The sequence below is a fragment of the Lissotriton helveticus genome, chromosome 7 (assembly GCF_964261635.1).
Source record: "Lissotriton helveticus chromosome 7, aLisHel1.1, whole genome shotgun sequence".
Taxonomy (NCBI): Eukaryota; Metazoa; Chordata; class Amphibia; order Caudata; family Salamandridae; genus Lissotriton; species Lissotriton helveticus.
The window spans coordinates 1,438,470,127-1,438,483,347 of record NC_136068.1 but is presented as its reverse complement, the minus strand read 5'-3'; the positions used below and the strand labels follow the sequence as shown (position 1 = coordinate 1,438,483,347).

Below are 13,221 nucleotides of genomic sequence, written 5' to 3'. Positions count from 1 at the left end.
ACAAATGTTATTACAGTTGCCTTTGTGCTGCTATGATGAATTTGAATGTTGCAAGTTTAGGTTATGCATGTTGTGGTTGTTTTTGGTGCATTTAGAGCATCTGAATTATTGGGTTTAAGGAGTCAGGCGGGCATTCGCAGTGATGAAATATTTCTGGAGCAACATAGACTTAAGATCTGCTTGAGAGCATCCAAGACGGATCAATTAGGCAGGGGCAAATGGGTGTCTTTTAACATAAGTGGGGTGGAAGGTTGTTGCCCCGTGGAAGAATGGGATAATTTTCAAAGCTCAAGATTTTTCGGGGCAGGGGTAATTTTTTGTCATGTAAATGTGAAAAGGGTCACTATTGCACAGTTATTAGCAGTGTTGAGAAAGGTTATCCGAAGGTTGGGAAAAGATCCTTTGCTTTTTGGCACGCATTCATTCCGTATTGGGGCGGCTATGGAGGCTGCAAGATTGGGTTGGTCATGGTCGGATATCCGTAGAATTGGGAGATGGAAATCAAATTGCTGTGAAAGGTATGTTAGAAAATAATCATTTATTATTTAATTTCTTGTTGCTAATATTTGTTTTTTTATTTAGGTTGTGTGCAAGCGCCATTATCTGGAGAGAGAAAAAACACTTGGATAGTGGGACATTCCTTCATAAAATGGGCAGCTATATACGCTGAACAACAAATTATTGGCACTTCTCTTGGACTCCCCAGTTTCAGGCATGAGGTGGTATGGAGGGGAAAGGTGGAATGCATTGGGGGGGGTCGGGGGGGTTATTTAATACATTGAAGGAAACGTGCTCCAATTGAGGTTGCCCTGATTTGTTAGTTACTCATTTAGGTGAAAATTATTTAGTACATGTATCGTGTCTGTCGTTAATAAAACAAATTACATTGGATTTGGCTGTTTTAAAGAGTAACTGGGGTGGTACATGTGTAATTTGGACTGAATTTATAACTCGTCAACATTGGAGAGGAGCTAGAAGATATGCAGCAATCGAAAAAGCGAGATGTAAACTCAACAGAGCAATGAGATTTTTTTGTGGCGCTATGGGGATTACACTACTGTATCCAAACACTGTGACGCATGGAAATCGTGCCCCAGATGAGTTGCACAGCCTTGTACACATTTGAAAAACATATTCACTTGTACTCCATAGTGTTAACCAAGTTCATCCAATTTTATTTCCAATTTTCAATCCATTTTTATCGGTCACGTCAAAGAAGTGAAATTCAACGTTTTCAGCATTTTAGTTGCTCAGGAATTGCCCATCCGGGCCTATTCACAGGCATGTACACCAACTCCATTTCTCCAATACATTTGAATAACCCAATGCATTTTGTTCTGATTTCGACCTTCCTCGGGGGTATCTAAAATGATTGAAAAATGATCATCAGCCCCACTCATTTTTAAACCGTAATAATGCACAATAAATCATCAAGAACCATAAATTGTGTTTGCAACATAACTTTTTAAATCAATCATGATAAGCCCCGAATGTAATGTCCATATCATACCTCCCGTGTTTGAGTACAAAATAACTCTGTGATCATTCATTTAACCAAACAAGTAATTCCCATCCATTACCATGCATCCCGAGTTCACCTTCCCTCTAAACCTTGCCCATGATTTACCTCCACCGTAAGACTTCCCCATATCAAAATAACCATAGTGCCACTTATACTCCATCTCTCAATCCCACCATCGTTTAACCCCATGGCTGTACCGCTCGCCTTGCTCCCCCCAACACCCCAGTTTGTAGCTCCAATCATGTGATTGTAAACGGCCTGTACAACCATAAATCTAAAACGCCATCATGTCCAAACGCCATGGCTCCAAACCCGTGATCACAATCTTCCCGGTTTTCTAACTGTTTATTAACCCGGTGTTACCTTTCTCACGTGTGCGCACTCTGTGCCGTGATTTTCTAAGCGCCCCTTCCCCCCCCCCCCCGTGAATCTTACGTGTGCTGCATACTTAAAAAAAAAAAAAAACATTCCTGCTTGTGAGCGAAAACTCTTCCCAAATAAATAAAAGAATACAATTCCACATTCGTAAATAAACTCGCATCATAGTTTGGTATAACGCATCATTTTTCAATATCATTTTCTTATTGTTGACAAGTTGTATGGATAATCTCCGACGTGACCATATAACATCTTGGTGAGAATCATATCTGATTCCTTGGGTGCTTACCGGGTCGAAATGGAATGTAATATAATGCACTGTAAGAAAGTCTGAAGCACACCCTTAGTTTATCGCAATTTTTGTTCATCAAATTGTAATTCAGTTTGGCGAGCATACACTCATTATGCACTCCGTTCCTTAGCGCAAACTTTAATTGTATCCAAACATTGTGACGCACGGGAATCGTGCCCCAGATGAGTTGCGCAGCCTTGTACACATTTGAGAAACATATTCACTTGTACTCCATAGTGTTAACCAAGTTCATCCAATTTTATTTCCAATTTTCAATCCATTTTCATCCGTCACGTCAAAGAAGTGCGAGATCAAGCTGAGTTAAAGTAATTCAAAGGGGCAAGGACGAGTGAGTGGGGAGAGAAATGTGCAAGTCGAAGAAAAAGGTGTAAGGGATAGAAACCAAGCATGAAGGGCAAAATAAAAAGATGAAAAGGGGCAAAAAGGCAGGAGCAAAAGAATAAAAAGAGTGGGGAAAAAAGGTGGGAGGCTGAATGGCCTCCATCTGATGCAGCAGAGCGGAAGCAGGGTTTGAAGGAGCCGAGCTTGGTGGGAGGACTGATGCAACTGGTAAGATGGTCAGGCATCGCAGACAACACACCTCTTCAATATGTTTGGCAACGTTGCAAATTTAGATGCGCTGCAGATTGTGCTCTAAAGTCTGAATGATGTTACCCCTCCCCCCCTGCATTGAGTACAATATTTTTGTTTTCACATTCTGAGGCAGAATGGTCTGTGGGTTTTCCCTCATTCTCTATTATAAAGGCCTCATGTAAATTGAGAGGCTTTTTTATGAGAACCCTGCGCCACGTTTGCATGTGTGACACAGGGCTCTCAGAGATTTACGGAGCCATGCAAAATCACCTTGTGAGGTCTCCTAAATCATGGGTAAGGCGTTGCAGCACAAATCGCTGCGTCGCCCTACTCTGCATTCTGAAGGCGTTCCATGGCTGTTGCGATGGGTTTTTCCACGCAACACCCTTGGAATTTGATGCTGCCCCCGATCAACAAATTGATGTAAACATCAGGAAGCGTAAAATCCTGAGGTGAAGCATAACTAGGAGAAACACGTTTATTTCTCATAGTTTTTTCCTCTTTCCATGTGTGCTGCATTCTGTAATGGCATTTAGCCTTGTAGTTATTTTCACCTGGTTAGCTGTGGTCCTGCGGTAAGTTTACCTTACTAATGCTTTCCTATTTATTGTTCCTATTTTGACGGTAACAATGAGTCGTGTTTGCAATATAGCAGAAAAAACACTTTAACAACACTATGGTTGTTTGCTCTGATTGAAAGATTGTTTGCCCGGACACTAGATGTCCATGATAGCGTCTCTGTTCAAGATTGTATTGATTTATTTTGCTCAATTTGGCTGATAGAAGTTACCATAGTATTGCATAGTTTTATTTGTGAAAACATACATAACTATAAATTAGATCCATACATGCAACAAAAAATAAATGTTTAAAATTCAGCACTAGCGAGATTCAGATAGGTGCAATGGCTCAACGTACCTTACAAAAAGAGATCTGAAGATAACAAAAACACGATATGCAGTTACCTCTGTATTTTGAACGAGCCCAGCCAGCCCAGCCTCCCTCACGCAGCTACTCCCAGCCATATGGTCGTTCGAGTTGCCCACCCCCTCCCTCTCCAGCGCCTGCCTTCCGTGACTCGCATTAGATGATCAGAGGCAGCCCAGCCCAGCAGGCAGCCCACCCCCCTCCCTCTCCATATGGGCAGCCCACCCCCTCCCTCTCCAGCGCCTGCCTTCTCTCTCGCATCCCCTCACTGGCCCGTTTGTTACTTGTTTTCTATCTTCCTGATTGCAGCGTTTACCATTCTTGAGTGTGCAATGCTCATGACATTTTGACGGTAACAATGAGTCGTGTTTGCAATATAGCAGAAAAAACACTTTAACAACACTATGGTTGTTTGCTCTGATTGAAAGATTGTTTGCCCTGACACTAGATGTCCATGATAGCGTCTCTGTTCAAGATTTTATTGATTTATTTTGCTCAATTAGGCTAATAGAAGTTACCATAGTATTGCATAGTTTTATTTGTGAAAACATACATAACTATAAATTAGATCCATACATGCAACAAAAAATAAATGTTTAAAATTCAGCACTAGCGAGATTCAGATAGGTGCAATGGCTCAACGTACCTTACAAAAAGAGATCTGAAGATAACAAAAACACGATATGACAGTTACCTCTGTATTTTGGCCAAGTGCTGCATCATGAGATTGTCCGTTCTCCACAATGCTGGTGCAAGCATGAACACTTGTGTCCGTAACCAACTGGCTTGCGGGAATGGGAATACAATCCTCATTCTGATGGTTTGCTTGCAAGGCATCCACTGGGACATCATAACTCTGGTAATAGTTCTCATGCGGGTAGTAATAATCTGCTGCAACAAAAGAATGCCAATTAAACATAATTTACACCAAATTACCCAGTCACACTTTAGCAAAATAGCCAACTAATCACTCGAAAAAAGTTGGTAAAGAAGAAAAACTATTTCCATTCAAGGGAGACTTACGATCCATGGCGTAAATCTAGAGATAAAGGCACACAGTTGCCCTGTTAAAGGGCACAGAATTATAATTTTCATTTGTCGCTCCGTTAAAAAGAATTTTGTTAACTTGCATAGGTCACCAAGTATATTTCAATTTATCGACGAAGTAGATAACTAAAACAAGTATTGATAAATCCAATAGTGTTTGATCTTAGTACAGTGAAAATGTTTTGTTTTTTATTGCTCCCAGGGATACATTTAGGAGGAGGAAGTAGATGAGTGGACAGGCGGAGAAACTGAGAGGAGAAAGATGAATGTATTCCCCAACAGGGCAGATGGGAGGATGTACAGAATGGGTGTGATATTAATCGAGAAGATGATAGGCACTCAAACATTAACAAGCACTGCGTTGCCAATAGGTCTCGCATTAGGAAAGTGTGGGCTATTGGTATTGTAAATGACAATTATTTTTTTAATATGTGTTGGCACTGAAAATATATATATTAATAGCATTGTTATTTACAATGCCAATAACGATATATAAATATAAAATGTCATTTACAAAACCAATAGCTCCAACTTTCCAAATGCGAAACCTATTGGCAACGCCAGTGCTTGTTTTCTTTGGAAGCACCAAGGCTTCCGGACTCTCCCAGCCAATCACGACGCTGCATGAGCAGCACCATGATTGGTCTGAGCGGCCTGTTTGGCCTCTCAAGCAGTGCCTGGGAGGTTGGGCATGTTCTCCATTGGGCTGTGCAACACAGCCCGTGGAGAACATGCTAAGTGCGCACTTAGTGGAGTGCAAACCACTCCTCACAGAGCCCAGCCCCGCCCTGAGTGCTGCATAGAAAAATAAAATGATAATAACATCCTGTTATTGTCATTTTATTTTTGTTTTATGCACTGCTGGTGGGCTGACTGTTTTATTCTGGTGAAGTGACAGGGAAAAATGCTCCCTTTAAAAGGTCAATATGTTTCTAGCCTCAAGTACCCTCAGGGGCATTGGTCAGGACCAGTTGGTGCAATTACACTGCAATAGTGGACATAAGTATAAAAAATGGTGCTAGACTATTTATAGTAGGCCAGGTGATACAGAAGATGGACCACAAAGTCGTTGTTATTGGGGTCCACCGTCTTACCATAAAATGTGAATTCTGCTCACGCTCAAGTCCGAAGAAGGTCACCTAAACTACGAAGCTGATTGTTGTTCGGGCATCCCAAAAGTGGCGTGCCTGCTTCCTCTCATAGCACATGCCGCTTTTGGCTGAAATACAACAATATAGGGGGTTTTTACCTATGCCTCTGTTACGAATGTCACAACAAATGTTGAATTTGGGTAAACCAAAATTTATTAGTTTATCCAGACAATTTTGTCTATTAAGTTCATTCCACTTGAGTTTTTTTCGCTATTTTAGTGAAGGCAGAAAAAGGAACATCATCAACTTCAGGTGCTACCATATATCACCACATTGTAGACGATTCACAAACAAATCGTGAAACTTATTCAAAAGCAATACATAATTACACAAATAACATATATACACAATAACATTATCAAAAGTGCTCTTAATTACAGTGAAGCATGGAACTGTTACTCAATAATACAGTCACAATCCTGAATGTCAAAACCGATTATAACACGGAAGAAATGTAAAAAGTATTTCAACCAATACAAAGTGCATCTACTTTTTTATGCAAATCAAAAAAACGTTTCAGCATCAATCATTAGCAATAAATGCCTGAAAATTCAAGAAATGCCGCAAATCAAAAAAACGTTTCAGCATCAATCATTAGCAATAAATGCCTGAAAATTCAAGAAATGCCGACGCGTTTCGAGTCCTTTGTATAAATCAAAAGACTCTCATCAGGGCTGTCAGAGTTTTGTCCATGGAAACTGCATAGTAAAAAACAAAACACAAAACACGTAATCTATCTCGTCCTCAATCCATTATGTATTTACAACAGTATTTCTGTAACAGACAAAGTGCAGCATACCTGGTGAATTCAAATTCCAGGGCTGGACTTTAAAATGAACTGTGGTCTAGGCCGTGGGTACTCGCTGCAACAAAGTGGTAAAGTTTTAATTGGGGTCCCTGTCCTAACGGAAAAAGAGACTATGGCCAAACAGGTCAGTATTTTACCTTGGGTGTGCGGGCGACACCTCGTAGTTTCCCCTACCAATGGACTGTTTCTTCGTGGCGGATCACATTCTGTAAAAATGGAAATGCCCATTTTACTGCAGGTCCATTTCAATTCATGCATTAACATCAAGTGCGTGACCAACCTCAAGTGCTTGACTAACTTACTTCACAGGTGCTCGGACCGGGTTTAGTTGAGCCGCTCGTTTTTCGTGTCAGTTAGATTTCTATGGAGAATGACAACAACGCGAGCGCGTATTAGCTCGACCGTGTTTAAGAACAAGCGGTAACCAATTCACTGAACCTTGTGCCATTTCAGGGAGCCTACCTGCTAAGTCCTTCCCGGGAGTGCCTCCCCTTCGTTACTTCCCGCTTGACTCTGTTCTGAGTTCTAAAACAAATAACAAAGCGGAAAACCGCGTGTTAGCACGGCCGCATTTAGGTTTGTCAAATGCAACACTGTCAGTAACCTTCTGCCATGAGAGGGCTTACCTTCAAATATATTTCAGGGAAGCTGGTGTTTGCTTTGCTCACAACCGCAGGGTGAGTCTCCTTGCCGGTTGCTTATGCATTTCAACAGGGTTGGAACACCAAGTCATGTGATTATCAACTGGCCTATAGGGGCATGTGGACCAGAGAGGTGGTTTCTGGGAACCGTAGTGCTGCCATAGTTGTATGTGCTGGTTGCTCCAAACTTGAAAAAACAAAAAGGTTTTCGAAAAACAATATCAGCAAGGGCATGACCACAGCGATTAGTGATCTGAAATCAGACACATCCATCATAATAAAGCAGGCTGACAAAGGTGGGGCAGTTGTGCTGTGGCCTCGCTCCATGTACCTCACAGAGGGGCAGGCACATGTAAATAATCTTGACTGGTACAGACCTTGTAAAGAAGATCCTATACATGCCATTCAGGATAAAATCCTGAGAATATCAAAGGCAGGGCTTGATGATGGATTCCTGGGACCCAAGGAATTTGAATATCTCAACAAGAAATCACCCAGAACGCCAGTTCTGTATTTCTTGCCCAAAATTCACAAAAATGCACAGGTACCCCCGGGTCGACCCATTGTCTCGGGCTGTGATTCCGCACTAGAACCTGTATCGAAGTATATCGATTTTTTTCTAAAGCCATGCATTGCGCAGGTTAGGTCACACCTTCGTGACACCACGGATTTTATCACAAAAATTGAAGGGCAACAATTTGATGAAGGCACACAACTAATGGTCACATTAGATGTGGCCTCTCTATATACACAAATCCCTCAGGATGAGGCACTTGAGGTCATTGAAATACATTTGGACCAACGAGAGAGACCACATAGGGTACCCACCTCATTCATTGTATCACTGGCATCAATCACGTTACGGAGCAACTATTTCAAATTTGAGAACGAGTTTTACATCCAGATCAAAGGGACAGCGATGGGTTGTCCCTATGCACCGGAGCTGGCGGTGCTCTATATGGGCCAATATGAACAAAGGTTCATATATAACAATAATCCATTTTTGAGCAATATACATCAGTGGCTACGTTACATTGACGATGTCTGGCTCCTGTGGCAGGGGAGCCAGACTCAGTTGGACCAGTTCCATGTTTGGCTTAACTCTCGACACAATGACATTAAATTCACATTGAATTCCAGTCAACAAAAAATGACCTTTCTGGATGTCACAGTAGGCAGCAGCGAAGGAACGCTATTTACAACACTCCATAAAAAGGCCACAGACAGAAATACGATCTTACATTTTAAAAGCTCACATCCACAATCCCTAAGAGAAAATTTGCCTTATGGGCAACTGCTTAGGATAAGGCGCAATTGTACCAATTTGTCGGATTTTGAGACGCATGCTTCCCTATTTTGCGGTGAAATGGCGAATAGGGGGTACCCAAAAAAATTGCTTTCTCACACGAAAAAAAGAGTAAGGTTTATCCCGAGGGACACTCTGCTCAAAATCAAGAAAAAGGAGGAGCTTGATAGATTGGTCTGTGTGTCGACCTTCGGCCAGCACACAAACCAATTCAAGCGTATTATTCTAAACAACTGGCATTTATTGGAAACATTAGATCCCCCGCTACAAAAACCTATCTTTGCCATGTGTAAGAACAAAAGCATAGGGCAACATTTGGTCAAAGCTGACAGCTTTATCCAAAAGCCAAAAAGTGATCTAATTTCTCAATGGAATTTAAAACCTATTTGTGGGCACCGCAGATGTGGCAATTGTGTGTCCTGTACAGCAACAATTGAAGGCAATGTTTTTACTCATAACGGTGTGACATGGAGACATGATGCGTTTACAAATTGTAGAACTAAGAACGTGGTCTACGCTGTGGTGTGCATGTGCAACAAGGTGTACATAGGGAAGACTACCCAGGCGGCAAACGTGAGGATCACGCAGCACCGCTCGAGGATAAAGAAAAAAGTCCTCACTGCTCCAATGGTGGAACACTTTGTGAACTGTAACCACTGTGAGAACGACTTCAAGTGGACGATTCTGTTCTGGATTGATCCAAAACATCATACTAATGTGGAAATGGCCTTGCTTCAAAAGGAAGCGTACCTAATTATGAAATTCAATAGTGTGAACAATGGGCTGAATTGCCTCAGCGAAATCAACAGAGCATGAGGAGCAACCAGCACATACAACTATGGCAGCACTACGGTTCCCAGAAACCACCTCTCTGGTCCACATGCCCCTATAGGCCAGTTGATAATCACATGACTTGGTGTTCCAACCCTGTTGAAATGCATAAGCAACCGGCAAGGAGACTCACCCTGCGGTTGTGAGCAAAGCAAACACCAGCTTCCCTGAAATATATTTGAAGGTAAGCCCTCTCATGGCAGAAGGTTACTGACAGTGTTGCATTTGACAAACCTAAATGCGGCCGTGCTAACACGCGGTTTTCCGCTTTGTTATTTGTTTTAGAACTCAGAACAGAGTCAAGCGGGAAGTAACGAAGGGGAGGCACTCCCGGGAAGGACTTAGCAGGTAGGCTCCCTGAAATGGCACAAGGTTCAGTGAATTGGTTACCGCTTGTTCTTAAACACGGTCGAGCTAATACGCGCTCGCGTTGTTGTCATTCTCCATAGAAATCTAACTGACACGAAAAACGAGCGGCTCAACTAAACCCGGTCCGAGCACCTGTGAAGTAAGTTAGTCAAGCACTTGAGGTTGGTCACGCACTTGATGTTAATGCATGAATTGAAATGGACCTGCAGTAAAATGGGCATTTCCATTTTTACAGAATGTGATCCGCCACGAAGAAACAGTCCATTGGTAGGGGAAACTACGAGGTGTCGCCCGCACACCCAAGGTAAAATACTGACCTGTTTGGCCATAGTCTCTTTTTCCGTTAGGACAGGGACCCCAATTAAAACTTTACCACTTTGTTGCAGCGAGTACCCACGGCCTAGACCACAGTTCATTTTAAAGTCCAGCCCTGGAATTTGAATTCACCAGGTATGCTGCACTTTGTCTGTTACAGAAATACTGTTGTAAATACATAATGGATTGAGGACGAGATAGATTACGTGTTTTGTGTTTTGTTTTTTACTATGCAGTTTCCATGGACAAAACTCTGACAGCCCTGATGAGAGTCTTTTGATTTATACAAAGGACTCGAAACGCGTCGGCATTTCTTGAATTTTCAGGCATTTATTGCTAATGATTGATGCTGAAACGTTTTTTTGATTTGCGGCATTTCTTGAATTTTCAGGCATTTATTGCTAATGATTGATGCTGAAACGTTTTTTTGATTTGCATAAAAAAGTAGATGCACTTTGTATTGGTTGAAATACTTTTTACATTTCTTCCGTGTTATAATCGGTTTTGACATTCAGGATTGTGACTGTATTATTGAGTAACAGTTCCATGCTTCACTGTAATTAAGAGCACTTTTGATAATGTTATTGTGTATATATGTTATTTGTGTAATTATGTATTGCTTTTGAATAAGTTTCACGATTTGTTTGTGAATCGTCTACAATGTGGTGATATATGGTAGCACCTGAAGTTGATGATGTTCCTTTTTCTGCCTTCACTAAAATAGCGAAAAAAACTCAAGTGGAATGAACTTAATAGACAAAATTGTCTGGATAAACTAATAAATTTTGGTTTACCCAAATTCAACATTTGTTGTGACATTCGTAACAGAGGCATAGGTAAAAACCCCCTATATTGTTGTATTTCATAGTGGCCCAACCTACCCTCTTTCCCAGTGGGCCCAACCCCCAGTTGCTTTCATGCTTTTGGCTGAAAGACATTGCCTCAAAGCGATATGGCAAGAACACAGTAAGAGGCTAACTTTTTCACTACATTTAAGTCGAGATGTCACCTTCCCACTCTTACTTGATGTTCCTACTGCTCCTTTGAAAGTTTCCAGTGGCTGACCAAGTGGTTAGAGACAGTGTGTGGTACCCCCCCACCACACACTTTTTGAGGGGTGTATGAAAGTCCTTTTTAAAAACAATAAGGGATGACACCTAACATTATCCTAAGTGTATTCCCTTTTTTCCATCACATTCGATGGTAACAGGGAAGTGCAATCCACCCTGCCTGTTGCATCTGGATCAATCATAGAATTGTGGAGCAGGAGAGAGTTGATATTTGATTCTTATGTGGTAGTCCTGCCCTCTAGTTTGCAGTTTTTGGGAGAGAGATCTCACAAGAAATTGAAATAATTACAAAAGCAAAACTCCCAACGGATCCCACAAACCAATTATTTTGGGGCCCCAAGAGACAAATCCATATACCCATTGACCACTCCCATCTGGTAAAACTCCTAGCTCACCTACTCTTAGCAGCAGGTCTAACCTTAGCTCAATTATGGAAACTGGCCCTAATCCCCCCCTATTCATGTTTGGTGGTCTAAATCTGGTCAATCTATGCAAATGAAAAACTAACAGCATTAACACGGGACACACAGTCTAAATGTTGCTCCTACATGAAGATGGATCAGAAATCGGGGGAGAGGGGTCCCACAGGCAGACCTCTTGTCCTCCAATGCTCAGGATTAGATGGAATTTCTGTCTTCCAAATTAGATACAGAAACGAAGTTGGTGCCTGACCCTTCCTCTCCTAGGACTCATCGTGGGCCAATGCCATGCCGCCAATACCTTATGTGTTAGGATTGAGCGGGGCAACATTCACCGTAACAATGACTCGTTAAGCTGTTCATTTTTGGTCAACCTCTACATTTAAAAAAAATTTTTTATTGCTGAGCGTTGATGGTACTGTAAATAAGGAACATGTGGTAATTAAATAAAGATTGGAGAGAAAAAAGAATTGTGGAACAGGAATTTTCCCCCATAATGCAAGGGAAATGACATAGAGCCTACAAAGCTACACTGTCCCTGACTGGTCTACCTAGAAATCTCATGAAAAAACGGTGGCTCCAACAAGTGGATTTTGAGGCATTGTGCCAGCCTCTGCAAGCAGTGGAATCATGTCAATCATTCTATTCCTGGGCATTGCCCCCGCATCTAGTCCTATAAATAAAGGGGTGCCCCAGGGATCGTGCTTAAGCCCCACATTATTTAACATATATGTGGCACCCCTGGCAAGGATCATCCGGGACCACAACTTTGTCCCTTTTTCGTACGCTGATGACACGCAACTTCTGTTCTCATTAGATAACAACTAAACAAAAGTTTGCAGAAGGCATTCGTGCAATTTCCAACTGGATGTCAATAAACTTCCTCCAGTTGAATGCCAACAAGACTGAAGTCCTTCTCTTTGGCAAAGCTCAACTTCTTTGGTCCCCAGAGTGGTGGCCGACAGAATTCCGCCCTGCTCTTGTGCCTACCAATAAGGCTAAAAGCCTAGGAGTGTGTTGTATCTATGCCTTTAATTATGTGCATTCCTTTCTGAGAATGCAGTCATGTCATCATAGAATGTAACATGTTTCTACAGTTGCCTCTTGGTCTCGGATGTTGATGACTTGCCTCCCTGTTGGGCTAATAAACTACTTCCTTCTTGATTCACTCGTATTGCATCTTTACAATACTGGCGACGATGAGCCCAGCAGGTGATAATGAACCCAGCGTGAAAAGGATTATCGTTTTTTTTTAAAGAAAACTTTTGTTTTTTCATTTTTATTCATATGGACTGCCGTGTTCATTTTTGACGTGTTCTGCGTGATTTCTACTGTGGCGATTTCCTTGGCGGCACTCAGCGGCAGGTACAACTTTCTTTATTTAATAATTAGGGACCATTTATGGAAAGTGTCCCTACCTTCGTTGCTGGGCGTCTTTCAAATCCTGCACGCGAAGTGTTTAGACTGTGTTGGAGCGTGCCTGCCATTGTTGGAGCGTGTCTGCTTTGGAACGTCTCATCGTCATCTATCAAACCGGCGCTCAGCCACACG

General features: G+C 41.9%; 1 protein-coding gene across 2 annotated transcripts in view; it reads right to left on the bottom strand.

Annotated features, from left to right (window-relative positions):
* Window positions 1-1,210: 1,210 nt before the first annotated feature.
* Window positions 1,211-13,221, bottom strand: part of LOC144767459 (uncharacterized) — a 37,207-nt gene continuing 25,196 nt past the window's right edge. The window contains exons 2-3 of one of the 2 annotated variants that reach the window (XM_078650886.1): window positions 4,408-4,601; window positions 1,211-1,363 (exon numbers count right to left, since the gene is read on the bottom strand). In XM_078650886.1, coding sequence (XP_078507012.1) covers window positions 1,235-1,363; window positions 4,408-4,601 — 323 coding nt within the window. In that variant the 3' untranslated portion in view covers window positions 1,211-1,234. Of the gene's footprint in view, window positions 1,364-4,407; window positions 4,605-13,221 lie in introns of both variants that reach the window. The other variant, XM_078650885.1, reaches the window with a different exon arrangement.